The sequence below is a fragment of the Chiroxiphia lanceolata genome, chromosome 17 (genome assembly GCF_009829145.1).
Source record: "Chiroxiphia lanceolata isolate bChiLan1 chromosome 17, bChiLan1.pri, whole genome shotgun sequence".
NCBI lineage: Eukaryota > Metazoa > Chordata > Aves > Passeriformes > Pipridae > Chiroxiphia > Chiroxiphia lanceolata.
Window position 1 is genome coordinate 11,714,027 of NC_045653.1, and position 27,812 is coordinate 11,741,838.

At 58.5% G+C, this 27,812-nt stretch overlaps 1 protein-coding gene across 6 annotated transcripts; it reads right to left on the reverse strand.

The window, feature by feature from the left end:
- Positions 1-150: 150 nt before the first annotated feature.
- On the reverse strand, positions 151-27,518 carry LOC116795152 (tyrosine-protein phosphatase non-receptor type substrate 1-like). 6 transcript variants are annotated; one of them, XM_032704560.1, is made up of 9 exons: positions 11,806-11,883; positions 11,334-11,463; positions 4,530-4,883; positions 4,005-4,316; positions 3,504-3,854; positions 3,152-3,250; positions 2,790-2,814; positions 2,376-2,415; positions 151-1,640 (listed from the first exon to the last, which is right to left on the reverse strand). In XM_032704560.1, the coding sequence occupies exons 2-9, from the start codon at positions 11,404-11,406 to the stop codon at positions 1,386-1,388; spliced, it is 1,509 nt and encodes a 502-aa protein (XP_032560451.1). In that variant the 5' UTR covers positions 11,407-11,463; positions 11,806-11,883; the 3' UTR covers positions 151-1,385. The 6 variants fall into 6 exon arrangements, with proteins under 6 accessions (XP_032560451.1, XP_032560448.1, XP_032560450.1 ...); XM_032704557.1 differs by lacking the exons at positions 4,530-4,883; positions 11,334-11,463; positions 11,806-11,883 and adding exons at positions 26,033-26,386; positions 27,317-27,518; XM_032704559.1 differs by lacking the exon at positions 11,806-11,883 and having other exon boundaries at positions 11,334-11,687.
- Positions 27,519-27,812: the final 294 nt, after the last annotated feature.

Sequence of the window (27,812 nt, forward strand, 5' to 3'; positions counted from 1 at the left end):
TGCCTTCCTCTTCCCACAGCACATTGCAGGGCTGTGCAGGATAAACCCCCTCCCTTTCCTTTTTGCTGCAGGACACACAGACCCCCAACCCCACGCTGCACCCCAAGTGCAGGTGACAAGGTGGCCTCCCTGAGCACAGGGACACGCTGATGTGGGGGAGCAGCACAGGACTTTTCACTTTTATTATAAAAATATCTTGCAAGCAAAAAGAAAAAAAAAAAAAGAAACAAACGAAAAATCTGTACAAGCAGTCACATCGCTCCCAAAGCACCTCCAGCTCCCCCCAGCCCCCTGCCAGCAGCCAGGGGGGCAGCCCCACACATTTCCTCTGCTGCAGGAGCCAACACAGGGTGAGACCCCGCATGTTGGCCCAGAGAGGGGGCACATGGAAGACATTTGTCCCCACGAGTGGCCTGGGGGGAGCCTGCCTGGCCCCCAAAACAGAGCTGGGGGTGGGGGCATGTAAGTCTCTTATAAACTCTGTAGGGGTTGGAGGGTCTTTTTACTGAGGCCTCGGTCTTAATCTCGCACATCTTATTCTAGTGTTAAGTACACAGCAGTACACCCACGTACAACACAAAAACATCGGGGGGGTTCAGCTCTAAAAATTAACAGTTACATGTCAAACAGTCAAAACATGTTACATGGTACCTGCGGGGAGCTCCCGGGGGGAGCCAGGCTGGGGGGACCCCGCACACTTTGTACAAGCCTGGGGCAGTGCTGGTGGGTCCCGGTGCAGGGCAAGGCTGTGCAGAGGAAGATGACGATGATGAGGATACTTGGTGCTGGGGAGCCAGACCTGGAGCCCCCCTGGACAGCAGGGTGGGGGCTCGGCTCGATGGCCTTCCAGCCTCTTGGCCTTGGGGCGAGACCGAGGTCCCGCAGAAGGGACACTTGGGAAGAGAGGCGGACACTTTGGTCCTTCCTTTAAAGCCAGAGTGTGGTGTCCAGGCGTGGTGGCAGAGCCCCAGAAGGCAGTGTGGGGGGCCCTGCTGGTCCCGGGGAGCCGTGGGCCAGGCAGTGGCATCCCCATGAGAGCTGGTGTGGAGGCACTGTACCTGTCCCCTCAGCCCAGCTGGAGCTTCCCAAGGAGCTGCTGCTCCGCTGGCTGAACCCGCTCGTGGGCAAACCCCGCACACTGAGGCTGAGCGACCCCCAGGGGGGGTCCCAAGGGGATGGAGCGGGCAGCCCTAAGACCAAGCTGGCCCCAAAAATCAGGTCTCTGTGGATGGGAGATGACCACCACAGTATTGCGGGCTCCACTTCCATCCTAAAACACGGGTACCGCAGCACATCTTCACATCACTCCCAGTGCTTCCAAGAGAACCCTCCCGGGGAGGAGCAGAGCTGCCCCCCACGGGACAGGGGGTCCCAGCAGCCACTGCTCACTTCCTGGGGATCTGGACGCTGGCATACTCGGAGCTGGCCTCCTCGGGGCGCGGGGCCGGCCGCTTGGGTGCCTTGCTGAGGTGCACCATGTCCAGGTCAGCGTAGGTGAGGTTGTCGTCGCCGTTGGGTGCCTGGCTGGTCTGGATGCAGGCGTACTCCGACTGCTGGCCCATCTCCACCATGCGGCGGATGGTCTTCCTCTCCTTGTCAAAGTTCAGGTCTGCATAGGTCAGGTTGTTGGGGTCGGATTCCTGTACGAGACATCAAGAGTTCCTCCTCTGGGAGGACAAGCCAAGACCTCCCTGTACCCACCACCCACTCGCCAACCCACAGCTCCATGCTGGAATCAATCCCACTGCAGCTTGTCTCAGGACACCTCAGTCCCCCTGCTTGTACAGGGGGAACAACGCCAGCAGCCACCATCCTGCAGCCATGCTCTACCTCATGCTACAGTTTCAAATCGTGAGCCACCCTGTCAACCCTGCCCTGGTAGGGATGGGCTTCAGAGCCACTGCCACAATGCCAGAGCCACCACTGAAGCCGCTCCATCACCCTGTCCCAGCAGGGCCAGCCTGCCCAGCGATGCCCACAAGGGAGCTGGCAGAGCCTGGGTGGGATGGACAGATTGCTGCTGATCACGATTTAGCTCACAGCTGCGTCACCAAATGCAAAATAACTCCACAAATAGCCTGGCTGGCTATCGCACAGCTGGTTCTCCAGGCAGCACAAACCCAGACTTTACTGGGAGGAGGAGGAGGAGGGAAGGCGAAGGCAGGAAAGATGCTGGGAAGTGGCTACCCCATTCCTGGGGCAGCTTCTCTTCCATCTCCAGCCACAGTGTGGAGACACCAAGAGGTTTCACTGGGGAACCACCACCCTCCACTGGAGACACTGAGATGTTTCACAGGAGAACCACCACGCTCTGCTCCCATCTCCAGTGTCTCTCAGCCACTCTCCCTCCACAGTCCCAGCGTGAATGGACCCACCTGCATCGTGGCCTCGCTGCTCTTCTCCGGTTCATGTAACCTGGAAGGGGGAAAAAAACCAGACAGAGACTGAGTGCCCTGTTGCCTCTTCCCTGGTGATGGAGCAGCTGGGGAGGTCAGATGCAAACTGAGGACCTTGCAGCTGCACCCAGCAGGATGGGTCCTGAGTGTTTGCTCATGTGCTGGTCCAGCTGCCTCTCTGCTGGCCAGAGACCAGCTCCCACATGCCTGCTCAGCCCCACCACAAGCCAAAAATCACCATGGGGGCAGAACCCCAGCCGGGGAGATGGGCAGAGCCCATGCTCATGCCTTTCCTTTCACAAGTTTTGGGGATCCAGCTCTGTCCCAATCCTAGAGGTGTCCCTCTTGGAGTGCCCACAGGATACCCAGTGACTAGAGGAGATCTGCACTCACCTGGCAGTTGGTGAGCTTTTACCTGCTGGAAGAAAAGTAGTTTAGGAAAGAAATAATCCAGGAAACAACATAACCCCCCACATTTCCCCAGGCATGGAGCAGAGATTGCTACAAGGGCAAGGACACATCTCTTCTCAAAGGCAAGTGCCTACATTTCCCCGGAGTTTCACTTCATTCCCTGCAGGAGAGGGCAGGGGTCAGACCAAGCAGAGCTTTCTCTGATGCCTGCAAATAGCCAGGGTACCTCTATCCATCATCCCACTGGGCAGGAGCCACCAGGAATTGTCCAAGCACTAATGTGAGAGAGAGAAAGGAGGAGCTTGGGAGCAGCTACCTCCCTGCCACACACTCAGCTCCCTTACCCTTGATCTGCTTTGTCCGGATGAGGTACAGAATTGCAGCCACCAGCAGGGCCAGCACCAAGCAGACCACGGCCACCACAACATAGATGAGCAAATTGCCTGAAACATCAATGAAAAGGTCACCATGGCCCAAGAACCTGGTACCCCCAGTCCCTCCAGACTCACAGCTGGGGTTGGCCCAGTTACACATGAAGCCCCAAGGAGGACAGCTCGATGCCGGCCACTATCACACCCTCCATTCCCCTGGTACAGAGATTTGGTCCTTCAACCAGATTTTGATGGGGCTTTGAGCTTTCTCAAGGGGTAACACCATACAGCCACCCTGGCAGGCACCCCACCCAGTTTGACGCACCACTATTTATCTGGGACCACTTGCTTGGTCCCTTCTCATCCGGGCTGGCGATCCACAGGATGGCTGACTGGTTGACAGGCGCCTGACCATCGTGTACCACCAGGCAGGTGAACACGGACCCATTCCTCTCCTCTGTTGCTTGCACCTCCACCTGGCTCCTCAGCTCCAACAAGCCCTGGCGCAACAGCGATGGCCGGGAGTCGTTCTGCACCTTCATCTTCATCCCGTTCTCCAGCCAGGAAACAGCCACATTTGCTGGGTAAAAGCCCTTCACGTGGCAGGTGAATTTCACAGTCTTGTTCAGCTCAATGGGGCTCGTCTGGTCAGGGCTCACATCCACACTGGGGGAAACTGGGAAGAGAGGCAGCGCCTGGTGTCTGACATCCCCGGCTCTGCTGCCCGCAGGGTGCCCTGTCCACACCCCATGACCCACTGTACCCACTCCAGGACCCCCAGGCCCACAGGAGCAGGACATCCCAGCACAAATGCCCCAGCCCTCACCTCTCAGGACTCTGTTGAGCTGGTACATCCCCCGCAGCAGGGTCTGTGACGCGGAGTGCTGCACCTCACAGATGAGCCGTGAGGGGACGTCACCCTCCCCTAGGACCACTGTCACACTGCTGGACATGTTGTAGGATTTCTCCCGCCATTCAGTGACCTGGGGCAGCTGAGATGAGATGGGGGCCTTGTCCTTGAACCATTTCACGCCGATGTCTTTGGGAAAGAACCCTCCAGCCGTGCAGTTGAAAGCCACCGATTGCCCCGGCCCCACTCTCTGGTTGGGCCCAGACACGATCGGGGGGGAGGGTTGGGCTGTGGGGAGAAGCACAGGACTGTCAGACTTTGTCCCCCTGCCCAGCCCCAGGTTTGCAGGGAGCAGGGCATGGGGATGGCCCATGGCATCCTCTCCTGGGACCAGCCCCCAAAGCCCCCTCCCCATCCCCTGCTCACCCTGAGCAGAGCCCACTGGGCTGGGCTGGGCTGGGCTGGTTTCCCCCAGGAGTTGCTCTGGGATCCCCCACTCACCGAGCACAGACACCTCTGTGCCAGTTCCACGCTGAAACACCACATCCTCACCGCTCAGGGACTTGGTGAACTTCACACAGTAATAGGTGCCAACATCTTCGGGCTGAACATCCCTGATGTGGATGGTGAAGTCTGTGTCTGACCCATTCACGGCTCTCGTCACACGGGGAGCAAAGACCGTGTCTGCATAGATGGTCCTGTTCCCATTGCCCCAGCCCTTCAGCCACTTCACAGGACCAAGTTCACTGGATCCAGACAGGGTGCAGTTCAGGGTGAGCGTCTCCCCCGCTTTCACCGACACTTTGTCCTGGGGCTGGTGGACCTTGAAGTCCTGACCCCCCTGGGCACCTGTACCTGGGGAAAAACCAGACCGAGTCTCAGCTGGCACTGCACATCCAGATGCCCCATTGTTCTCCCAGTCCTGGGACACGCTGAGCACCCCGCTGTGTTAGCAGGGACCACGGGTCACAAGGTCCTTACGCCAGGGAGCCCAGGGCAGAGGGTGTGGTTATGGGCACAGTGCTCTGCCCACAGTGCTCAGCAGCGGAGCCGAATGGAGCTTTGCTCAGTGAGTGCCTGCCATGCTCTGTATGGCTAAATCATGGAGCAAATCCCAGCTGCCCACGCCTCTGGGCTGCCTCCCATGGCCACCTGGCTTTGTCAGCCAGGAGAAACAAGGGCACAAAACAAGGCACTCCAAAGAGTGCCCCTCACCAGTGTGACACCGTGTTTTCTGCCCTGAATCTGTCCCATTTCTGTATGGAATCCCAGCCCTGGTGATGCCAGTGGAGCACAGCCGCCCCCATCACCAGTGCCAGCCAAGCAGGCACCATTCCTGCTCAGCATCAACCACAAGGAGCCATCTCAGAGCATCTCCACACCAATACTCCCTAATCCAGCTGCCCGGGCCGCACCTCCCGCAGACAGACATGTCCCAGATGATCCCCACTTCACATCCATGGGTTACCCAGGGGTTAATTTTGTCAGTGCTTCCCATGCCAGTAGAGTTATTGCAAACAAATTCAGTAAGATTTCAAAACTGGTCATAACATTTTTAAGCCACGTGGGGAAAGAAGGGAGGAAACCAGTTAGATCCACCTGCTGACAACAGGGCTCACCACTGCAGCCCCAGAGCTGGCAGTGGCACCCAGAGCTGGTGTCATGGTCACACAGAGACTGTTGCCTTTGAGAAAGTAACACTGAGCAGTGTGGGGAGCACATGGACCAGCATCCCACATCCCTCACACCAGAATCATGGAATCACAAAATCCTTTAGGTTGGAAAAGCCCTCTAAGATCACTGAGCACAACAGTTAACGGAGCACTACCAAGCCCATTACTAAACCATATCCCCAAGTGCCTCATCTCCATGTCTCTTAAATCCCTTCAGGGATAGTGACCCACCCCACTACTGCCCTGGGCAGCCTGTGCCAGGGTTTGACCATCCTTTTAGTGAAAAAATTTTCCCCAATATCCAAACTAAACCTCCACTAGTGCAACTTGGAGCCATCTCCTCTTGAGCTGCCACTTGTTACTCAGGAGAGAAGAATGACCCCAACTTGGCTACAACCTCCTTTCAGGGAAACCCAGGGCAGTGACTCCTGCCAAAGCTGCCTCTGGGACACAATCTCCGGCTGGATGCTCCCAGGAGGACCCACTGTAGGACAAGCTGCTCTGACTCCTCAGGCCACAGCTGGCTCCCACAGAGACCAGAGCTAATTTTTGGCAGCTGTTAATCCCTTCTGACTCTCAGCGGTATGTGCCGTACCCACAGATGTTCCTGCTGTTCCTCAACGTGTGGAATTACTTGATCCCAATGGTCAGAATTACCACAAGCAGTATCTCCAGACTCCTTCAGTTAGTCTTTGCTTTTTTAGTCCACAACATCCCCAGCCAAAACCTTCAGCCCTCGGTGTTTCCCTTCAAAGGCACATCAGGGTTAACGTGGCAGCAGCACTTGACACCAGAACACGTTTTTCCCATAAAACAAACACAGAAGGACAGAGCTGTTTTGTGTCATGTCCAGATGTGTCGTTCAGTCTGAGACTTGGTCTTGCATCCAAGCAGTGGCAGCCTGGCCATCTGTGAGGTGACCCTGGGCTTCTCAAGTGACACCCAAATCACGGGGAGCAGCCCTGGAGCAGAGGCCTCGTGCACTCCTTGTTCTGAGTACGGTGCTGACGCAGGGCACACGCTGCCGGATCTGCTGCTGTGGCATCTCCTGAACTTCTGCATCTCCTGAGCTTCCCTATCGCCTGCTGCCCCCAGACCTTCCACAAGAAGCGGTTGAGAAACACATGGAGGAAGTTTGAAAGCACAGAAGCACCATCACATCATCCGCCTCTCGATGAGCCCCTACATGAGGATGTGATGCAGGCAGGGACTGGGCTGCTGTGGGCACCGGGACTGGCACCCCCAGCCAACAACTGCACAGGTCCCCCAGCCCCTACATGCACCCGGGGGGGTCACAATGCCAAGTGCTCACTCCACCAAATTGAGAAAACCATTAGCAGGTAGCACTGCAGTACAGTCAGGGTCCTGTGTCCTGTGTGTGCCCACAGGAGCAGGGGGCCAGGCCTCCTCCCCACCACACGGGCTTTGTGCCCCGTGATGAGCACGTTGCTTGTTGCTCCCCTCTGCAATCTGCTGTAAAAGCAACTTCTGGGGGGTGGTGACCCCCCCATGTCCCCTTTAGGGTCCCCTGCTCCAGGGGGAACTGCCTGTGCTGCCTTGCTTAGCCCAACCTGAGCGAGCTGAGTGCCTCCTCTTCATCCTCCCTCTCTCCATCTGTCCATCTCCCCACAAGGCAGGTGGCATGCCAAGGGGCTGAGCTGGGGAAGTGCCTACTTCGGGGCCCCAGAGCTGACCCCTGATACCAGAGCATGATCGGGGTGGGCATTGCTCAACCTCAAAGCTCATTTTTTGTTTGCAGCAATGGGTCTTAGAGAAACATCCACGTGGGCACTGGGACGTTGAGCTGAGCGTGGCCAGGTGCCCTGCCCGTGGCTGGCTGCCACACCTGGCACGAGGGTCCTGCCTTCCTGAGACCACAGGGATTTATACCTGCAGGCAGCAGGCACGCCTCTCCCAGAGCCCAGATTTGCAGGAATGTGGATGGTCTGTATGCATTCCACGTCACCCAGCCCACGTTCCCTCCTCGCCGGGCAGCGGCATGCGAGCACCCTGTCTGCCTCCCATGCCCAGGGATTAGCAGGCACAGAGCGTGCTGTTGTCCAGCGACAGGCTGCGAGGTGCTTTCCTGACTGCTGCTGCTCCCAGAGGAATCGGGAACAAAGGGCTTCGCGCTGCCGGCAGGGCTGCCTGCCCCTGAGGCTTCACTGGTCACAGCACAAAACACCGCGTGGCTCCAGGCAGCCTCTCAGACAGGACTAAAATGGGGCTTTGGGGTATTTTTCCGTGTGTTCTGTTCTGAGCCATCACCTCAGAGAGTCCCCCCCCATCTCTGCTCAGACCACCCCGTTCAGGGTTTGCTGATCTACAACACGAGCTCCAGCCATGACCCACCACAGTAACACCTCCACAGGACCCACTCACACCTCAGCCCAGGAGCAGGAGTCCCCGGTCAGACCTGGCTTCTCCTCCTCTTGCCTGCACCTAACACCCTACACCAGGACCAAGCTGAGCCCCCGCCTGCTCAGAACCACCTCAACCCCCTGCAGCAGCACTCAGCAATGCCCCCACCCCCTGGATGGGAAAACACAAAGGGGAAGTTGGTAGAAAACCCCAGAACATGCAAGTTAGAAAGTGCAAAGTTTCCACCAAAGCTCCTTTCCTCTTTCCCCCTGAACGTAGCTTCTCCTTGCATGCAGCAGATGCCTTCCCTCCTCCTTCCCCTTTCAGAGCTCTTGCCCCAAGAACTGTGGGACCAGGAGCCCATCTGAGCCCCCTCCTAGCAGCTCACAACAGGCTTGTGCACTAGGAGTGGGATGCTGGGGGTCTCCATGCCACAAGCACGTGGGACACCACAACTTTTCACTCTTTCAGGGCAAACCTGCCTCCCACCTGCCACCAAATGACACTATTTTCTTCGACTTGGATTTCAAACTACCTGGAATGGGAGCAGGATCCTCTCACCTCCAAGATCATGGGGAATTTAGGTGCTCTGACCCTGTAATCTGCTCTATCCTACACTCCAGAATTAGCCAAGGGTTTTAGAGCCCTGAAAAGCATCACCTGACAGTTCCCATGTAGGTGGGAGCACCCTTGCAGTGCAGACCCAGAGCACTTCCAAGCCCAGAGCAGAGGCAGGAGCTCGATCTGGCAGAGCCTTCCTCCCTCCCGTTATTCAGTTTAATTTGGGAGCAAAATAATCCCAGTTCTCACTGCAGCGCAAGTTTTCCGTGTCGGTGACACATTTTTTTCTATATTCCACCTTTTGAAGTATTCGATACTGAACAGATTGCGAGAGGCCGGGGTTTAATTCAGGAGAGGCTGCTTAGATGCTTCCCGATAAAAATAGATTTTTTTCCTCTGAAGGAGCCGGATAAGGAGCTCTGGGATGGCTGTGTGCTCCAGAAACAACGTGCAGCTGGTCACCGGCATCCGAAGCCCCATGGTCACTCAGTGAAGGAACAGGCCGATGGGCAAGAGAACCCCAAAATAATCCTGCTGGAATTTCACCTGCAGCAGTGCTGCCGGTGGCGGAAACTAACAGGTGCTGCCTATAAAAGGCCTGGAATCTGCTGTTTAGGGAAGCCAAGGAGAGCCCCAGGGATAGCTGTCAAGCCCTGAGCAGATCCCGGGGCGCTCAGGGAGGGTTGTAGTAAAGGCTGTGTTTTACATCCGTGACATCAGAGGAAGCCTCAGCTCACACGCAGCCACCATTTCCAGGCTGTCCTCTTCCAGCATCAGCAGAAATTCATCCCAAGAGCCAGAGCCCCAGAATCAAGCAGAATTCCCCTTTGGAAAAGGCTCTGGGAAGCGCAGCTGAAACCCTCTGTGGAGACACGGAAGGGCTCCTCTGCAGGGCGCAGGTTTCACAACAGGACTTTGCTGTTCGGCTTCCCAGGATCTCAATGCCTTTGCCCTACAGGAAGGTCTCCTGCAGGACCTTTCCCTTTCCCCTTTGCTTCTGCAGAAGCTTTTGGAGCAGCTGGCAGCAGGAGCCTGGGCCAGCTCTGCTGGAGTTCAGCTTAGTTTGAGCTGTGGCCCAGGAGGGATTCGCCATATGGGGGAAAAGAAAAATCATCCTGCACGCTTGCACCTGAAATGAGGGATGTGAACCACCCCACAACCCAGGGCTTTCTGCCTCGGGGTGGTTCTTTTCCCATGGCTGGCTTGAAAAAACGGGGTTCTTACTCCAAGGCCACATTTCATTAAGCTCGGGAGCTTTGCTGGAGCCATTCTTTCACTCACTGGGAAGTCGCACTCACCGCCAAAGTCTTCTTGGCTCTCAGCAGCCGGAGTTTTCAGTTTGGGGCCAGCACTTCTCAGTTGTGATCAGGCGACTCAAAGCAAGGCGTGTTGTGCTGAAAGCATTTGCTTTCTGCCCAAGTTCGCATCCAACTCTTCGCTCAAGTAAAGCTTTGATGGTAAATATTTCCAGTGGGCTTGGGAGAAGGTGGTTTTCCCCCATGGAGCCTGGGCTGTGCTGTTTGTAGTGGGATCTGGCTGGGAAGGGTGGGAGTTGGACAGACCAGGCAAAAAGCTCAGCAGCAAGATGCTCCTGGAATTATATCAGTATTGCCCAAGGTTTGCCCCAAGAACCTTGTCCCTCCACTGGCAGGAAGGAGAGCGATTCCTTTGCAATTAACACCCGAAATGAAACATCCTAGAAAGGAGACATCCTTGAAAGCAGCAGCCACCACAGGGCTTCGTTCCTGGTAGGACCAGAGACTTCCCGCTGCCGAGAGGGGAAGGGAAACAGATGGGGAGCGGCACACTCTGACTGGCTGTGTCCCCAGCATTTATGAGGGACTGGTGGAGACATGAGCCTTGGGGAGGGCTGGGGAACCCTGAGCCTGAGGTAGCCGAGGGCTGGGTGGTGCCCATGGATGGTGCAATCCCACCGCTTTGGTGCCCAACAGTTGGGTAGAGAAAGAGCCCACAGGGGGGTAGCAAGAAAAACAAGTTCCTGGCAGAGGAGACAGGCAGCACTCACCAGAGCCTCCCCATGCCTGCTCCACCACCATCTCCGAGAGGGAATTTGGGCTGCTTGCTGAGATTTGCCTCTCCCATAGCTGGCAGGGGGTGCTCTCAAATGGGTGGGAACAACATGCCTCTTCATGCCCCTGCAGAATTCCCTGTCTCGCTGGGAAGGGGAATGTCTGCCTGCCTGCCTTGAAGTTTGGTTTGAGAGGAGCCGCCGAGCGAGGGCCCCGCGGGAGCCCCTCGGCCATCGCCGCGCTCTAGGTCATCCCGGGAAAGGTCAAACCAACCGTGCGCGGAGAGACGGCGTCATGTCGCGTACCGGAGGTGTGCAGGAGCGGGGAGAGGAGAGGACGGGGGAAAAGGGAGGACAGGGCAGGGAGAGGAGGGGGGGACAGGGCAGAGGAGAGAGGAGCAGGGTGGAAAAAAGGGGAAAACAGGGCAAAGCAGAGGAGAGGAGCAGCGTGGGAAAGGGAGGAACAGGACAGAGCAAGGCAGCAGGGTGGGAGGGAAAGGGGGAAAAGAGGGCAGAGGAGAGAGGAGCAGGGTGGAAAAAAAAGGGAAAACAGGGCAAAGCAGAGGAAAGAAGCAGGGTGGGAAAGGGGGGTACAGGACAGAGCAGCGGAGCAGGGTGGGAGGGAAAAGGGGGAATAGGGCAAGGAGAGGATCAGGGAGGCAGGCAGGAGCCATGGCTTACCGGGCAGGGCGAGCAGCAGCAGGCAGGGCAGTGCCCAGGCGGTGCGGCCGGGATCCCGGGGATGCAGCTCCATCGGTGCGGGGAGCGGAGCCCGCGGCTTCACAGCGCGGCCCCGCGCCCGGCTCAGCGGCTGGATTTGATATGTAGGGAAAAAAAAAAATAATTAAAAAAAAATGAGAACTGCAGCTGGCGAAGCAAATCGCTGTTCTCAGCCCCAAAATGAGGAAGGAGGCCGGGCTCCCCCTCCTCCCTCCCCCCCCTCGCCGCTCCGCGGCGGGCGGGCAGCGCACACGCAACGCACCGACACGGACCCGCACCCGCGGCCCCGCCGCCGCCCGTGGGCACCGGGCCGGGCTCGGCTCGGCTCACGGGGCCGCCGCGGCGGGGCCCCGGGCGGGCGCGTGCCCCGGTGCCGCGCGGAGCCGCCTCCCCTCCGCCGCCGCGCCGCCTCCCGCCGCCGTTGCCGTGGTACCGGGGAGGGACGGGGCTGGCCCCGGTCTCGAGAACCCCCCGGCTCTCAGCAGCCGCGGTTTAGCGCCGCTTCCCCCCCGGTGGCGGGGGCGAAACCAGCCCCGCCCGCCCCGGGGCAGAGTTCTCCGGTCACCCCGGTGTGCGGCTGCCTTAAGGTGGGCTGGGAGGGGACCCCCGGGACCACCCGCCGGGAGCTCCGGGGTGCCCCGTCCCGCTCCGCCGGAGCGGATAAAAGACGGTTCAGCGGCCCCAGGGCTGCGGGGAGGGGGATAGGGGTTCTCTGACGCGCTACAGGCTGCCAGTGTGACCACTGTTTCGGCACGGCCACAGCCCAGCGTCCCTGCACTGGGACTGGGGTGCAGGGGCACAGCCTCGGGGCTCCTGAACACCCAGGGACCACCCATGGGACCACCTGGGTCTGGGCCAGGACAGCCTGTAGCAGGGTCACAAGCAGCACACGGCCTTGGGGGTCCCAAGTGTCCAGGGACCACCCAAGGGACTATCCAAGGCTGAGCCGTGAAAGCCCGTGGCAGAGGCACGGGTGGTGTTTTGCAAGTGTCACAGGGATGGGTCAGCTTGGCCCGTGAGGTTCAGAGCAAGGAGGGGACACTGGTGCAGTACAGGCAGTTGGAGGGTGGATGGGGAGGGAGAGGAAATTCCTGCACAGCACACTGGGAGCATGGGGACATCCCAGTGATGTCCCCTCAGCAGGAGCCTGTGGCAGGGAGGAGCGAGAGCCTGAGGACAAGGCAGCTGTAATGGTAGACAGGGCTGAGGAGGAGGGTGTTTTGGTGTCAGCATCCATGGGATGCGTGTCCCTGCACTGCCCTGCTTCTCCCTGTCAAAAAGTCCTTCCCAGAGGAGGCACAAGGACACATTCTCCATTGCCTGCACCTGTCACAGCTTCTACAACTGCCTGTGGGCACTTCAGCAAGGCCAGGACAGGTATCTGGGATGCAGATACAAGGCTGGCAGCTCCCAGCACCACCCCGCTGTCCCCTCTGCCCTGCCAGGAGTGAGGTAGACGCTATGCAGAGCAGGAGCTCCCAGCCCACCCAGCATCACCCGCAGCACCCCCAGCAGCACAGATCACACCGACCTCTCTCCCGCTCCGGGCCGGGTCCCCAAGGGCAGCACCAGGTGCCGTGCTGGGGGACCGGCTGCCGGCTCCCCCCTCCCTCCCTCTCTCCCTCTCCAGGCAGCCGCCGGGGCTGTCGGCTTTATTTAGAGCCTCGCACAAACACACAGCCGAGATATCTGAAGTGACTTGGCACCATCAATCTGCGCACGGCGTCCGCCCGCGCATCCCCGGCCCCGCCAGCCTCCCCCTCGGCCCCAGCTACGCCCACGGGGCACATCCAGCCTTAATTTAGCGCTGCTGGGAGCCAGGACCAGCTCCCCAGGCATCTGCACTCACTTTCTTCTGGGACCCACCAGCAGTTGGAGGCTGCACTCAAGGGCTGCCGCCAGTGCTGCTCCCATTGGAGGAGCATCAGTGGCCAGTGCTGCTCCGAAGAAGCCCAGTGCAACCATCATTTCCCTTCACACGGCTGGCCAGAGTGGGAACAAGGACCCAGAGGAGCCCTCAGATTTAGCCTTTTGCACATGGGGTTAATTGCCTTGCACAGGGATGGAACATGGAGACACGTCCCCACAGTCCACAGGTTCCCTCACAAGAGGAAGCAGAGGGGCATGTGCTGAGTTCTACCCTCTGGTGACCAGCAACAGAACCTGAGGGAACAGCATGAAGCTGCATCAGGGAAGTTTAGGTTGGATGTTAGGAAAAGGTTCTTCATCCAGAGGATGGTTGGGCACTGAACAGGCTCCCCAGGGAAATGATCACAGCACCAGCCTGACAGAGCTCAAGGAGCATCTGAACAATGCTCTCAGGCACGTGGTGGGATTGTTGGAGCTGTCCTGCACAGGGCCAGGAGCTGGACTTGATCCTTGTTGGTCCCTTCCAACTCAGGATATTCCCTGGGATTAGCAGCAGTTTGTGCCGCTACCCCATGATGGGCAGTGCATCTTAGTGGGCCCGATTCCAGAAGGAGGGACCCTCAGGGCAAGGGGGTTCCCAGCAGGAGGGAAAGTGCCAGGGACACGCTGCAGCCATTCACAGCCACCTTTCCTGGTTATTTTTACATGGAAGCACAGTTCCTGGGGCCTGGCTGCCTTCAGCCTGTCTGGGCTGTTCTCCTGCTTGGCGTTGAAGGTTCAGACAACCTGTTTTGAGGCGACTGCAGAGCAGAGCCAGCCTGCACACAGGCAGCAGAGCACTCGGGAAGGGAAGTTAGAGCTTAAAAAAAGCTCTGCAAGAGAAGGTACGGCGCGGAGCAGATGGTGCGGCGCGAGCTTCCCGGGAAGAGCTGCTATTGCTCCCCATTAGGAAGCATATGGGCAGGCTCAGCTGCCTCCCCTCCTGCCCACGGCCCTTCCACTCGGCATTGCAAGGGCCCTGCTCCAGCACAGGGGGTTTGGAGGGTGCACCCCAGTAGGGCAGCACCTGCCCTGTGTCAGCCAGGGAAGCCTCAGGGAGAGGAGCGTTCAGCTCCTTGTGCGCCCGAGATGGAAGGAGAACGCAGAATTTTGGGAGTGCAACGCTGCCATCACCGTCATCCTTCTGCACCGAACACCCACGGCGAGCAGGAGGCTGTGGTGCCGCTTGGCAGGGCGGGCAGCGCTGCCAGGCTCTCCGTGCTGCCAGCGGGCACACGGGCTGCGCTCGCTTTGCAGCATCTTAGTGCTCCAGCTCAAAACCACTGCTCCCACAAGGGGGATTCCAGAGACCCTGGAGGATTCCGGAATCTGGCTCTGCCTGGCCCTGGGAGCCAGGCAGCAGCCAGCACGGGGATGGGGCGCCGTTCCAGGGGAGCTTTTCAAGAATAAGTTGATTTTCGCAGCTTTGAGGCAGAGCGAGGAACTCGCGTCACGCTGCCAGCGCCCGTTTGGGGAAGACACGTGCTCCGTGTGGTGGGTCTGGGCTGGGCTCAGCCACCCCCACAGGTTTGGGTGCTGGGGGGTGGCTGGGAAGGTAGGGCTCTGCTCTCCTTCCCTGCTCCCAGCTGGGGCCAGAGGCTCAAGGTGCTTTTGCATTCCCCCATTTCCAGCTGGGCAGCAGAATCTGTCCCCTCCCCAGGAAGGGGTGAGGATCCTTCCCCACACAGGGATGCCCAACCAGGGCAGCAGCACCCATCAGTATCCAACAGGGACAATTACAGCCTCGCCAGGGTGATCCCAGTGGAAAGTCTTGCAGCACTGGTTTTGCCCAGACTGTTCTTTCATCCCTTAAGCAGCTGCCTGTCTGATCCTCTCCCAGCCCCAATGGCCCCTGGGGGACAGCGGTGGCTCACTCAGTTGGAGGGGATTCACAGGGGATGGAGACAGAAAAGGCTCCAGTTCCTGCCCTGCAGAGCCAAACCCGGGCCTGTTAATGAGCCACATTTCATAAACAATGGAGGTGAATGCAGTTTGTTCCCTGCCTGGGAATTTCTCCCTCAGGATCCCCACTCCAGCATGGGAAGGCACAGTGGGAAGGGTACCAATAGCTTGACTGACCACATCATACCAGGGCACAGCAGCTGTCCCAGATGGCTCAGTCCAGATTCAAAACCCAAACTAGCTCAGGGATAAAAGGAAAAACCACCGATACTTTGGACATCAGCCTAGAAAACACTCCAAACTCAATATCCAGCAGTGCAGTTCTGGAGCTGTGAGCACAGAGCTGTGCCCGGGCACCAGCGAGCAGCCAGCACCTGTGGGAGCCCTCCATCATAATGACTCAATGATCTTAGAAGTATTTCCCAACCTCAAAGATTCCACGATAAACACAAATAACAGTGTACACCCCCATCGAGGCACGTGGGGCTGCTGGGACTCACTGCCCAGGGCAAGCTCAGAGCCACCCAGATGTATCCTGGCCCAGTCCCAGCCCCAGACATGCCCCAGCCCAGCCCCAGCACCCTGAGAGGTGCTGCTTTCACAGCTCACCACAACAAAACACCATGTGGGACCACATCAGAGCACCAAGCCCACACGAGGTCTGCTCTGGTACCCACAAGCCAGCACAGCCCCCCCCAGCACGCGCACAGGGCTGGGCACGTTCGCCCCATCCATCCTCACCTCCAACCCCAAATTTCAACAGCCCCCCAGCTTAAGAACCAAGTGGACACATCCTACAGCCCCCCTGCTTCTCCTCACCACCCCTCAGGCTTCAATCGGAACTCACAGAGGGCTTTTAGCTTGGAGGAAAAACACACAAATGTCTCCTGAAGTTGGGAGCACCAATTACACTGCTGATATTTAGGGCTTCCAGCACAACAAATGGAGCTTCAGCTTCATTAGGTACCATGCCAATTTAATCCAAGACATCGAGTACAGGGGGAGCTTAAATTAGTTTGTCTGATGTTAACTTATAACAAGCAATATGTTACTGTGGGAATGGAAGGAAGTGACCTGTGAACTGTTTACATGGACCATGACCCATGGAAGAAACACACAAAGCCCTCCAAACACCGATTTAAGAAGCAGGGGGATGTATCCTACCTGTCTCCTCATACTCCTGTCACAGCACCCACCACCATGAACACAATGGAGCTGGGGATAGGGGCACCCAATCATCCCTTTATATGGAAGAGGCCCTGGGGAGAGTGATGAGCTGCAGGGGCTTTGTTATGGCTGTGATTGCCAGGAGAAAGGTGGGGCTGGGCTGTGGGGGATGCTGTGTGAGCAGCCCACGCATGGGCTTTGCCCCTCACCTTTTGGGGATTTCACAGAAACTGCCTGTAATTGTTTTGGTCAAGCTTTTATTGGGTGATTTAGGAGTTACAGCTGAGTTATTTCAACTCTCTCAGGTGCTTGTCAGAGCTCTCAGACCCTGTTGGTGCAAGGGAGGTGTGGGGTGCAAGTGGGGAGGAGGTGAGGTGCACCCTGGCAAGGGGGATTTTCCCCTCTGTGCACACTGGCCAGACCTGCTGCCCGTTTCTGCCTCCTCCTTAGGGAGCAGGGCTCTGAATCACAGCCCACTTAATTTAAGTGTCCCTCTGCCACTGAATTAATCCCCAGCACTGCTGGGATCAGCTGGTTCCCTCCAAGCCCCTGAAATGACTTTCAGAGAGGATGAGGGAGTGATGTGGCACTGCCTGCCCACACTGGGCTTTGCTGAATTGGAGTGATGCTCCAAGTACCTTCATGGCATTCACATGCTGTCACCCTTGACTTCAGCAGTGGCAGCAGAGCCTGGACAGTGTCAGACCACCACTCACCAACATCAGAACATCCACCACTGTCAGACCATCCGCCACTGTCTGCCAAACAAGCAGGGAAGCCCATGAGCTACAGCAGGGACTGTATCCACAGTGTAGCTCACCCATCCCAGGGCCATGCTGTACCCCCAGGCTGCTCCCACCCGGCAGCAGTGCCCTGCAGGATGCTGCAAACCGGGTGACTTGGCCGGGCTTCCTTAATGGAGCCCAGCACGCTCTGGGGGAATTCCTCACGGCTGTGTCAGAGCAGGAAAGGTGGTTTATATCCTGTGCCTGGCCTGGAAGCGGCCCTGGCTGACCCGGGATGAGGGGGTTTAGGGTGAAACTGCTGACAGGCTGGGAAAACCCATCCACAGGGTCGGCTGGGAAGGACAGAGCTGGCAGTGCCAGTGCCTGTGTCCAATGAGGTGCCGTGAGTGCTGGGAGGGCTCTGCTGACCTTTGCTCGCAGGCAGGATCCTGCCCCTTGCTCTGGAGGAAGGTTTGCTCACTGTGGGTCTGCAACGTGTGTGGTGCTGCCCAGGAAGTGGTAGAGCCACCATCCCTGAAAGTGTTCAAAGTGTTCAAGATGTGGGGACATGGCTGAGTGGTGGCTCTGCAGCGCTGGGGGAACGGTGGGACTCAAGGATATTTTCCAGCCGTAACTGATGACCGGGCACAAGACAGCCCCCACCCAGGGCAGCTCATTGGGGTTACAGGGTGGCCCCAGCCCTGCACCCCTTGTGCCAGTGGTTGCAAAACTCAAGAGCTGTGGGGAAATCTGTGCTGTCTGGGGGGCACGACCGAGCTCGCCTCAGCTCTGGGGGGTCCAGAGCCACAGGTAGCCACGGTGCCATGGTGGTGGCCTCAGGACCCTTCCCCAGCCTGGGGAGCAGTGGTGCTGTGGAGGAGAAAGTGGCAGGGAGGGGAGGGGATGGCAGGCAGGGAGCTCCAGCCATGCAGGAACATTTCAGAGCTGGGTGTTAATCATTGATAGGTTTCTGGGAGCTGTTTGAGCCAAAGCCTCCCTTCTTGCTCCAGAGGGGGAAGCTCTGCACTGCTCTGGCCCATGGGGATGTGGTGGCAGTGCTAGTACCCAGATCCCCCAGCACACAGGCAGCCCCATGGGGCAATGCTGGAGAAGACCCTGGTCTCCCCTTGGCCACACCACCAGGGCTGTGGTGGGGCGAGGAGCCCGTCGAGGGAAGTGTGATATCATCTCAGTTTTCTTCTGGCTGTTTTTTTGGTTTAGGGTTTTTTGTTGGTTTTTTTTTTTTTTTCTGCATCCTCTCCAAGTTCTCTGTTGATTGCAAATCGTTATCATGAAAGCTCATCCGAGGCTGCAGCAGCAGATAACGCTGCACTGCTGGGCCGGCGGCTGGAGCTCATCGAGGCTGCGCTGCCTGAGAGTCCTGCGGCAGCTGCGGGTGGAAATAAAACTGCTAACGTGGGGGATTGATCATGTTCAGCCACCTCAGCCCATCGCTTCCTGCTCGGCAGAGCCCTCGCTGGGAGACACTGAAGTGCAGGCTCAGTGGGGGAATTTGCACTGTGAGATCTCAGCACGTGGACACTCGTGCCACTGGAGCTGAGGAGATGCCCCATGGAGGGCTGAGACACAGCACAGGGGGTGCAGGAGATGTGGTACAACCCCACGTCACTTTTACTATTATCACCAAGGGTCTGGCAGCAGGAGCTTCCCTGGGGTCATTTGTGACAGTGCAGGATCCAATGCCTCGCAGAGGGAATGGCAATTACACTGGGATGCAGAGGAGGATGTGCCCTCCAAAACAGCTGGACCCAACCCTGGAGGGGAGTGCTGACCAGTCCCCGGCCCTGCTGCTGGGCTGTCCCTGTGGTGGCCGTCCCCACACTGTCCCCACAGCAGCCACAAGGCTCAGGGGCCTCATGCCAGAGCTCTTGGCTCCTTATTTTGGACCCATTGAGACCAGGCACATCCACACTGCCTGACCCAGCACTCTTAGCTCTGTGGAGCTGGGGCCATTCTGGTCCTGCTGCTGGTAGCTGGGTGGAAAAAAACGCTTCCCCAAGGGATTTGTGTTGGTTTGTCCCTTTTTTTTTTTTTTTTTTTTTTTTTTTTTTTTTTTGTTGAAGTTGAAAGGCAATGAAAAGCTGGAGGATTAATTCCGGCTCTGCAGGATCTACCATGCTCCCGGTGACTGCATCGCTCCGAGGGGCTGGCCCTGATAAGGAGCTGCAAATCCGAGCTGCCAAGTGCTGCCATCCCACCATAGCCTCAGAGGGGGATCAGGGATTTAGAGGGTCTGTGTGATGTCTAACAGGTTTAGAAAATATTGCCTGGGATTATCCACTCACGGTGGTGACCGGAGACCTCTGAGCTGCGGCAGATGCTGGCACCAGCTGATGTCTGCTGAGGGGGGTTCTTGCGTGTGGGAAACCTGTCCTGCGTGTGTTTGCATTGGTGTGTGTGTGTTCACACGTGTGCACACGCGTGGATGGATGGCTCTGGGACAGGCTGTAGGTGTGGATGGGGCCGGTGGCCCGGTGACACCGCGGGGGCTGAGCCGTGCCCGGTCCCCCACGGCTGCCAGCCCCGTGCTGGGTCTGGGGTGCCAGGAGGGAACCGCGGGAGAGATGCTCCAGCCTCCGCTGCGCTGCAGCCCTGTAACAGCAGCTCTGACCGCCAGAGTTAACGATATCCACCCAATTAGCTCAGCCTAGCCCCAAGGATTAGCTGATGGAATCATCATCCCAAAGCGTAAGCAGTTAACGCTGCTAATTAGTCATCGCGTGAATCCCAACCCAACCACTAACTGCAGCGGCCGCGGTAGCCGTGGGCAAGGGGTGATGCCCACCCGGCCGGGCTCTGGGAGACGGGAGCTGTTTACGGAGAATTTGCCGGGCTCGGGGATCCGTTATTTTTACACGTTGCCATAGCTACTGATACCATTATAAAATTAAGCCTGAACCATGCGGAAGAAATGGATCTGTCAGAAGGAATTCTTTTCGGGAGCGCGCTGTGGGTCCGAGCGCTGCCCCCCCCCCCCCAAGGGCCGGCGACGAGGGGCCAAGCCCAGCGGGGTGATGGGGGTCCCCGCATCCTGCCCACGGGCACGTCGCTGGGCTGAGGCGCCGGGCAGGCTGCGGAGCTCCGGGATCGCCCGGAGCCACCGGCGCCAGCACAGCCCCTCCGGGCTGGCAGCAGCACTGGGCACGTCCGGGGCGAACAAAAGCCCGCTGAGAGGGAGCTTTCAGCCCGCGCCGTGCTGCCTCCCGCAGCGCCTGCTTTCCCCCTTCTCCTGCCTCTCTCAATATTTTTCCCTTTCCCTGCACTTCTCCGCGGAGGGACGCTTGTGCCGGGCTCGGGGGCTGCCAGCGCTGGGGCCACTGCCAAGCACAGCCGCGCTTTAAGGTCGCTCCCTGGAGCAGTGGGGAGCTCCAGGGACCCCGCAACATCCTGCCCTCGGGACAGGGAGCTCCCCAAAGGCTTTCCCTACCCTGAGCACTTCTCCCTGGACAAAGCCATCTGGAGTGTCCCCAGGGGTGTGCACAGCTCACTACGGGTACAACGTACATGTGGCTGTGGGGGGCACCAGGACCACTCCAGTGTTCCACCAACAGCTGATCCAGCATGAAGAGCCCTTGGCACCCCAGTGCAGGCAGGAAAGCCCCTCCTGCTCACCCTGGAACCCTCACGCAGGCACTGGCAGGACCCAGCACTGCAGCTGGATCCGCCCTCCCCGTGCTGGCTCCCGAGGGCGATTGTCCCTGACCAATGTCCCGTCCAACACCGAAAGCACAAAGTGAGTCTTTCTTAAGCACTGGATGTTCCTGTTTGTCCCACGGCCCTGGAAACCCCTCTTTAATCACTGCCAGTCTTGGCCTCATGGCGTCCCGCAGTGAAGGACCGAACGGGCCAAAGGAGTGTTGGGTACAAAGGATGTGACATTTTCATTTTTGCTGCCTGCCCCCTCTGCCTGTGATAGAAGAGGTGAGGAATGGTCAGAGGGTAGCCCCCCATCCACCCCACGCCCCTTCAGCTCCATGGATTAAATGAAAATGATTCCAGATCTGGCAGAGAGGTTCCCACTATCAATAACTGCAATGGCACAGCCTCCTACTAGACACCAGAGAATCCACAGGGACAAGCAGCATCTTCCAAACACCTCCTCCTCTTCTCAACTTAGAGCTCTGGACTGCAGTCTGGGGGTCCCAGCTCGCTTTGTGGGCAGGGCCAGGCAGTGCCCAGGAGTCCACCTCCTCCCCAAACACCCCGGTGTCCCAGTGCTCTGGGGTGGCTGTCCTGTACCCCGGCTGTCACTGGGACTGTGCCTGGGGGGCTGGAGAAACCCCCACTGGGCTGGTGAGGGCCCTCACTCCATTAGGAATCCTGGAGGGGATGCGGCTGGCAGTGAGGCTGTGGCACTGAAACAGTTCCTATGACAACCCCAAATCCCAGACCTGTTCATCCCCTTTGGTGAAAATCCACAACAACCGTGAAACCGGGGAATAAGATTCAATAGTAAGACGTGAAATAAATCAGGACCAGTGTAAAGCATGTCACCGTTTTACTTCGGCTTCGTTCCTTTCCAAGGAAAAGCCTGAGAAACCGGGAGCTGCAAAGGGGTGAGCTAACAGGTTTGGAACCGGAGAGAGAAGGTTCTGACCGTGCAACATTCCAGGGCTTCTCCTTCCTGTTCCCTCTCCTGGCAGGAGCCCAGCCCAAGGAAGACAGTGGGCATAAGCAAGACCCTTGGGGCATTTTTTGGGGACAGTCAAAGTGTCTCCAAGACCCTCTCCCTTCTCTCCAACCCCCTCAAGGCAGCTGGCTGCTCCTTCAGCTCCTCCTGCTGCTCCCTGCTGTGTCCTGGCACACCATCCCCATGGCATTGCCTGGTTCTTTTGGTAGCATGGGGTCCCCCTGGCATCACAGGGTGCTTGTGGCATCGTGGGGGCCCTGTGGGGTTCCTGTGGCATCAGATGCTCTTGGACCCATGGCCTTTTGGGGGATGCTGGTGTGCAAATAGATCAGCCTGTCTCTCCCTGGGGATGGGCTTGTGCCCACCACAGTTACATGGTGGAAAGGACAGGGATGGAAACAGGGACGGAAACAGGGATGGGGACAGAGCAGGGGTGCAAAGGTGTCCTGGACAGAGACAGCCACAAACCAGGCCCTCGGCTGCAGCCACTGCCCTGTCAGCCACTGGAGGGGACCAGTTGGAGCAACACTGGCTCCAGGAGACACGATGTCCCCCAGGCACCTATTCCTGTGACAGACACTGCCACTGTGGAGGATCTCTGCTTCTCATCCTGGAGCCGGAGCATCCTGGGGCAGGGCATGAAGCATTTTTCCCTGTCTCTCCCTTTTTCTTCTTGCCCAGACCTGGCTTCAGCACAGCTAAGAATTGTTCCACTCCCCATGAGTGCAGCCAGCTCTCTCCTGTCCCCCAGGACACCAGGGAGACTCCTGCAGCCCCCTGTTTCAGCCAGCCCACACACTAGCTGAGACCATGCTCTTCCTCAGCATTAATTAAACCATTGCTGCCCTCCCCTTGCTGCAAGGACCAGCCCCCTCTGTCAGCCACCCTCTCCAGTCTAATTGCTCTCTGCTATTCCATGTTTTCTGTCATGCTCCCCCTTGGCTCCTGGCACAGCCCATGCCTCCCACACTGGCTCCCCAGCACAGCACAGCACAGAACACACCACCACCCTGGCAGGCCCTGACAGCCCTCTGGCACTGGCACCTCCAGGACACAATTCCCACCTCCCAGATCAGATGCCAGAGCAGCCCCTGAGCATTCCCTGGCCACCCAGACACATCCTGTTGCAGCTCAGCCCTTTTTCTTGACTTTGCCATCCCATGGGGTCCTGGCACTGGGCTCACACATCATGCAGAGGAAAAGCCCAGCTAAACCTGGCACAACACCACCCTGGGGTGTCCGTGCATGGGGTTCAGCAGCAGGACACTCCCCAGTTTGGAGCTTGGTCTCCTCCCTGGGACACCAAGCCTCTCCCACCACCCATCCAGGCACCACCTCAGCTCCACACTGAAGTGAAGCCTCTGCCACCTTCACTCGGCCCTGGCTGTGGCAGGAGGAGCCTGGTGGGTGCCAGCCCCAAACCCCAGCATTTCCCTGTGTCCCCCAGCCATGGCAGCTCCCGAAATCCCACACACCCCTCTCATCTTGCTCAAGTACCCAGCGGGTGACTCAGTGGGATGTGACAACCAGTGGCACCAGCAAAATACCAGAGTGAACCCATGACCCCAGTAGTGCCTGACACTGCCCCTCAAGCCAGGTGTTGCCCCTCAAGCCAGGTGTTGCCCCCCAAGTGAGGCTCTGCCCCCCGAGAGAGGTGCTCCCCAGCACGCTCCTACCTTGTGTCCGTGCTCGGGCGCTTGTTTGTGCTTTCACTGCCGGCACACCCCGGGCTGGTGGCTTAAAGGATTTTCCTTTAATAACCACCAAATCCCTCCCCTGGGCAGTAAGCCGCAGACCTGGGCCCTTTCCTAGGTGCAGAGCGCTCCACCGTGCTCTGCTCGCTCCCTGCTTTGCATATGCTCCTATCAAACTGGATTTCCCCACTCCTGATCCAGCCCAGTGCTTAAAAAGCTCTAAATCCCCTTGAATTTCATTTCCCCTGGTCCTCAAGGTCTATCCCCGGTTTCAGTCTCACCCACATATTTTACATATTCCTGTTCACAGCCTTGATGTGAGATTTCCGCCAGTTTTGGTGTCGTCCCTGTGCAGAGCCCGGGCAACCCTTGTCCTGCTCAGAGCAGCCACTGCCTTGGCTGGGAAATGATCTGTGGCATTGTCATGGCTCCACTCAGGATCCAGCACTGGGGAAGGCTTTGGTCTGGCACTCCCACCCCACAGCCCCATGCTGACGGGGCCAGGCTGAGGACAGGCACTGGACCCCTGCCCTGGCAAACTCCACCCCCCATCACCATGCCCACAGGGTGCTGAGCGTTCCCTAACTGTCTCTGAGAAAGAACTGACCCCAAACTGTCCCCAGGACACGTCCCCAGAGGAGGGGACTCTTATTCAGTCATGCAAATAAATTTCCGTTGTAGCTCTTCTCCCCCCTGTGACAATTCTGTCCTCACGAGGATCTCCCTGCCAGCCACACTCCCCGGGGCTGCGCAGTCTTGTTTCACTTCTCTTTTCTGATTTCACAGGAAAAAGTAGATAAATCTGAAAACTAGCAAGTGCAGCAGCTTCCAAGGTCACAGGCAGCAGTGGCAGCAGGTTCCTCTGCCTGGAAAGCCCATTTTGGCCTCAGCCCCTCCCGCCAAGGGGGTTGCTGAGGGCCTCATGTGATCCCCTCCCGGATCCTGCAGGACTGGCACTATTGCTCTTGCCCTGAGCACAGTAAAACTGGACAGCATGGTTGTTTGATGGCTTTAATGAGGGTGGTGACAAGATAACACAAATTATGAACCTGTGAGCTGGGAAAGGGCCAGTGGAGGCCTGTGCTGGTGGGCACAAGCAAGCATGAGACCCTCCTGGTGTCATCAGAACCAAACAGCAGGCAGAGGTGCTTGGCCTCGTGGTCTGATCCAGTGGTAGAGATGGCTGCTGGGTCCTGGGAGAGCTGCTGCCCAGCCCCGGCACAGCAGGTCCAGCCCTGAGATGGGAATAAACAGGAGGAAGCTTGGCTCTGAGAACGGCGTGCTGAGCTGAGACCGGGGTGTGCCACGTAAACAGCTCCACTTCTTCTTTACTGTGCCCTGCAGAAACATCCCTGCTTCCTCCCACCATGGCTTGGCCGTGCAGGCCGTGGTGCCACGCGTCACTTGGCAGCTACCCTGAGGCTGGCGTACTCCGTGCAGGCTGTGCCCGCGCTCCTGCCACGCCGGGGGGCCGTGGGCAGGGCCTGCAGGTCGGCGTAGTGGATGTCGTTCTCCTCCTTGCTGCTCTGCTGCAGAAGTGCACACAAATGGGGGATGATGCCACCCCAAGGAAAAATCTTGCAAAAATAACCCCAACCCTATTTCACGGAATCACAGGATATCCCCTGGGTTGGAAGGGACCCACAGGGATCATCGAGTCCAACTCCTGGCCTCGCACAGGGCAACACCAAGAACCAGGTTCAAGCCAGGCTGGTGGTGGTGCAGCTGCAGAGGTGGCCCCGTGCTGCAGTGCAGACTGTGCTGGGACCACATGCAGGCAGCTGCTGCCCACCCAAGGTCCCCCCTGGCCCCAGAGTTCCTGCAAGCTGGGGCATTGGCATGGGATGCACTTCTCCCTGTTCACAGCTCACTCTTACCTGGCTGGGCAGGTGGGAGTTCTCTGCATCCAGAACTTCGCTGCAGAGGGAAGGACAACCATTAGAACTAAAGGAATCTGGGTCCCCTCCCACCCAGCACAGCCTCCCTCAATTCCCCTCCCAAATTTCAGCAGGATGCCCTTGCTGAAGGTAGAGAGGGACAACGTGCTGTCTGTGCTCCTGGGCTGGGCTCAGGCACCGCAGCGAGGGGCTGCAGGGAGCTCCCTGCTACTGGGTGCTCCCCACCAGGTGTTCCTGTGAAACACAGAGAGAAGCAGCACAGCGCAGTAAAGAACCTTTTCTGGGGCAAATTACTGCTCCAGAGAGTTAAAAAAAACCAGCATAAAGCAGGTGAATAAGGCAGTTTGCTCACCTCAGGGTGCAGAAGGAAGAGGTGGTGGGTACAAACCTGCAGGTGCTGGGGGTCCCTGCACAGCACTGAAGAGAGGTGGGAGGGAAGCTGCCCACGGCTGCTGGCCCGGCTGGGCACGGGCTGCCCACCCTGCCTTGGTGCTTCCTTCTGTACAGGCAAAGGGCAACGAGGAGGCCGAGGACAAGGAGGAAGCAGAGCACCACAACTGCAGCCACCATGCCGGGAACCACGGCTGTCTCTGTGGAGATGGAGGCAGAGCGGGAGAGGGTGGTGGGTGCAGGGCAGTGTGGGACCTTGCTGCAGGTAGGGTGGGGGCTGTGGGATGGGGTTCCTGGGAGCAGCGTCCTGCTGGGCTGCACTCACCAAGCACAGACACCTCTGTGCCAGTTCCACGCTGAAACACCACATCCTCACCGCTCAGGGACTTGTGGAACTTCACGCAGTAATAGGTGCCGACATCCTCGGGCTGAACATCCCTGATGTGGATGGTGAAGTCTGTGTCTGACCCGTTCACTGCTCTCGTCACACGGGGAGCAGAGCCTGTGTCTGCATAGATGGTCCTGTTCCCACTGCCCCAGCCCTTCAGCCACTTCACAGGACCAGGTTCACTGGATCCAGACACGGTGCAGCCCAGCGTGAGCGTCTTCCCCACTGTCACCGACACCTTGTCCTGGGGCTGGTGCAGCTTGAAGTCCTGACCCCCCTGGGCACCTGTACCTGGGCACAGCAACAGGAGGGTTCAGGGTTGAATGATGGGGAGAGGCGAGGGCTGGCTCACCGGCAGAGCAGCTGAGAGATATCCTGGGATGTGGTAGAGGCAAAGTGCAGGCACTGGGAGAGGGGAAGCCAAGTTCAAAATGAACAAGGGGCAAATCTGAAAAATGAGCAGGTTGCCCAGGGCAGTGGTGGGGTCACCATCCCTGGAGGGATTTAAAGACATACAGATGTGGCAGTTGGGGACATGGTTTAGTGATGGCCTTAGCAGTGCTGGGGGAATGGCTGGACCTGAGGATTCTGAGATCTTTTCCAAGCTAAATGGTTCTGTGATTCTATGATTTGATAAATCTACACCCTGTCGTGTCATTTGCAGGAGGTGCTGCAGGTGCCTGGAGGCTAGAGAGGTACAGGGGGAGCCAAGGGGAATTCCTGCCAGGAAAAACAACCGAGTGCTGTTAAACGTTAACGCCCTGGCTCTGTTCCACACAAGTCAGGATCACTGGGGCTCCATGAGGAATTGGGGTTCGCAGCCAGGAGCCAACCAGGAGCTGGCTCTGGGCAGGGTTGTGCAGCCCCAGAGTCCAGCGCAGCTCCCACACTCCTTGTCCCCAAATCCCTCCTGCACCCCAAAACCCTTCCAGTCCCCAAATCTCCCCTCTTCCCAAACCCCTTCATTCCCAAACCCCTCCTGCCCCCAAACCTCTCCTGCCCAAATCCCCCGGTGTGCTCGGCACCGGCTCGGCGGGCTCGACTCGGCTGTGCTCTTCTCCGGAGCTGGGCTCTGCAGCCCCGGGGATGCTTTGCCACCAAAAGGTGGTCGCGGAAGGAAACCCCCCGCCCAGCGCTTATCTTTGGCGCCCGCTCGCATTAATGACCGGTGTGGGACGGGGCAAGGGAGCGGGGGGCTCGGGGGCTCCACTCCCGACTCACCCGAGAGCTGCTGCTGAACGGGGCTGCGCTGCCCGGACTGGAGCGGAGCTGCCGCCGCGGCCATGGGCTCTGCCCAAACTTTGGGAAGGAAAAGGAGAAACAGGACAGGAAACGGAGGCAAGCGGGTGGTTAACGCTTTGATGCCTGCCCGGCAGAGTCGCGCATCACTCGCGTCGGGCATCAGCCCCATCGGGCATCACCTCTGACGGGCATCAGCCCTGACGGGCCGGGCCGCCCGGCCCCGAGGGGCTGCACTGGGCTCCGGACAGGGAGCTGGACGGGCTTTGCGACCTCCCCGGTTCGGTGCGGGGTCGGAGCACCGGGGGCCCCTGGCCCAGCTCTGCACCAAGACCCATGGGAGACACCAGCCCGCCCCCTGATCCTGCTGGCAAAGGATGGGTGTGCCCCCGACGCCCCGGGGTGCTGAGCCACAGGCTGGGACCACATGTGGGAGAGTGTGAGGCATCAGGGCCCCTCTCTCTGGCTGCCCAGTGCC

Coding starts and splice junctions, on each gene's coding strand:
- LOC116795152 (XM_032704557.1), bottom strand. CDS start 27,506: ATGGGGCTGATGCCCGACGCGAGTGATGCGCGACTCTGCCGGGCAGGC. Junction 26,387..27,316: donor CGTTCAGCAGCAGCTCTCGG/GTGAGTCGGGAG, acceptor TGCTGTGCCCAG/GTACAGGTGCCCAGGGGGGT. Junction 4,317..26,032: donor CACAGAGGTGTCTGTGCTTG/GTGAGTGCAGCC, acceptor TTCTCCCCACAG/CCCAACCCTCCCCCCCGATC.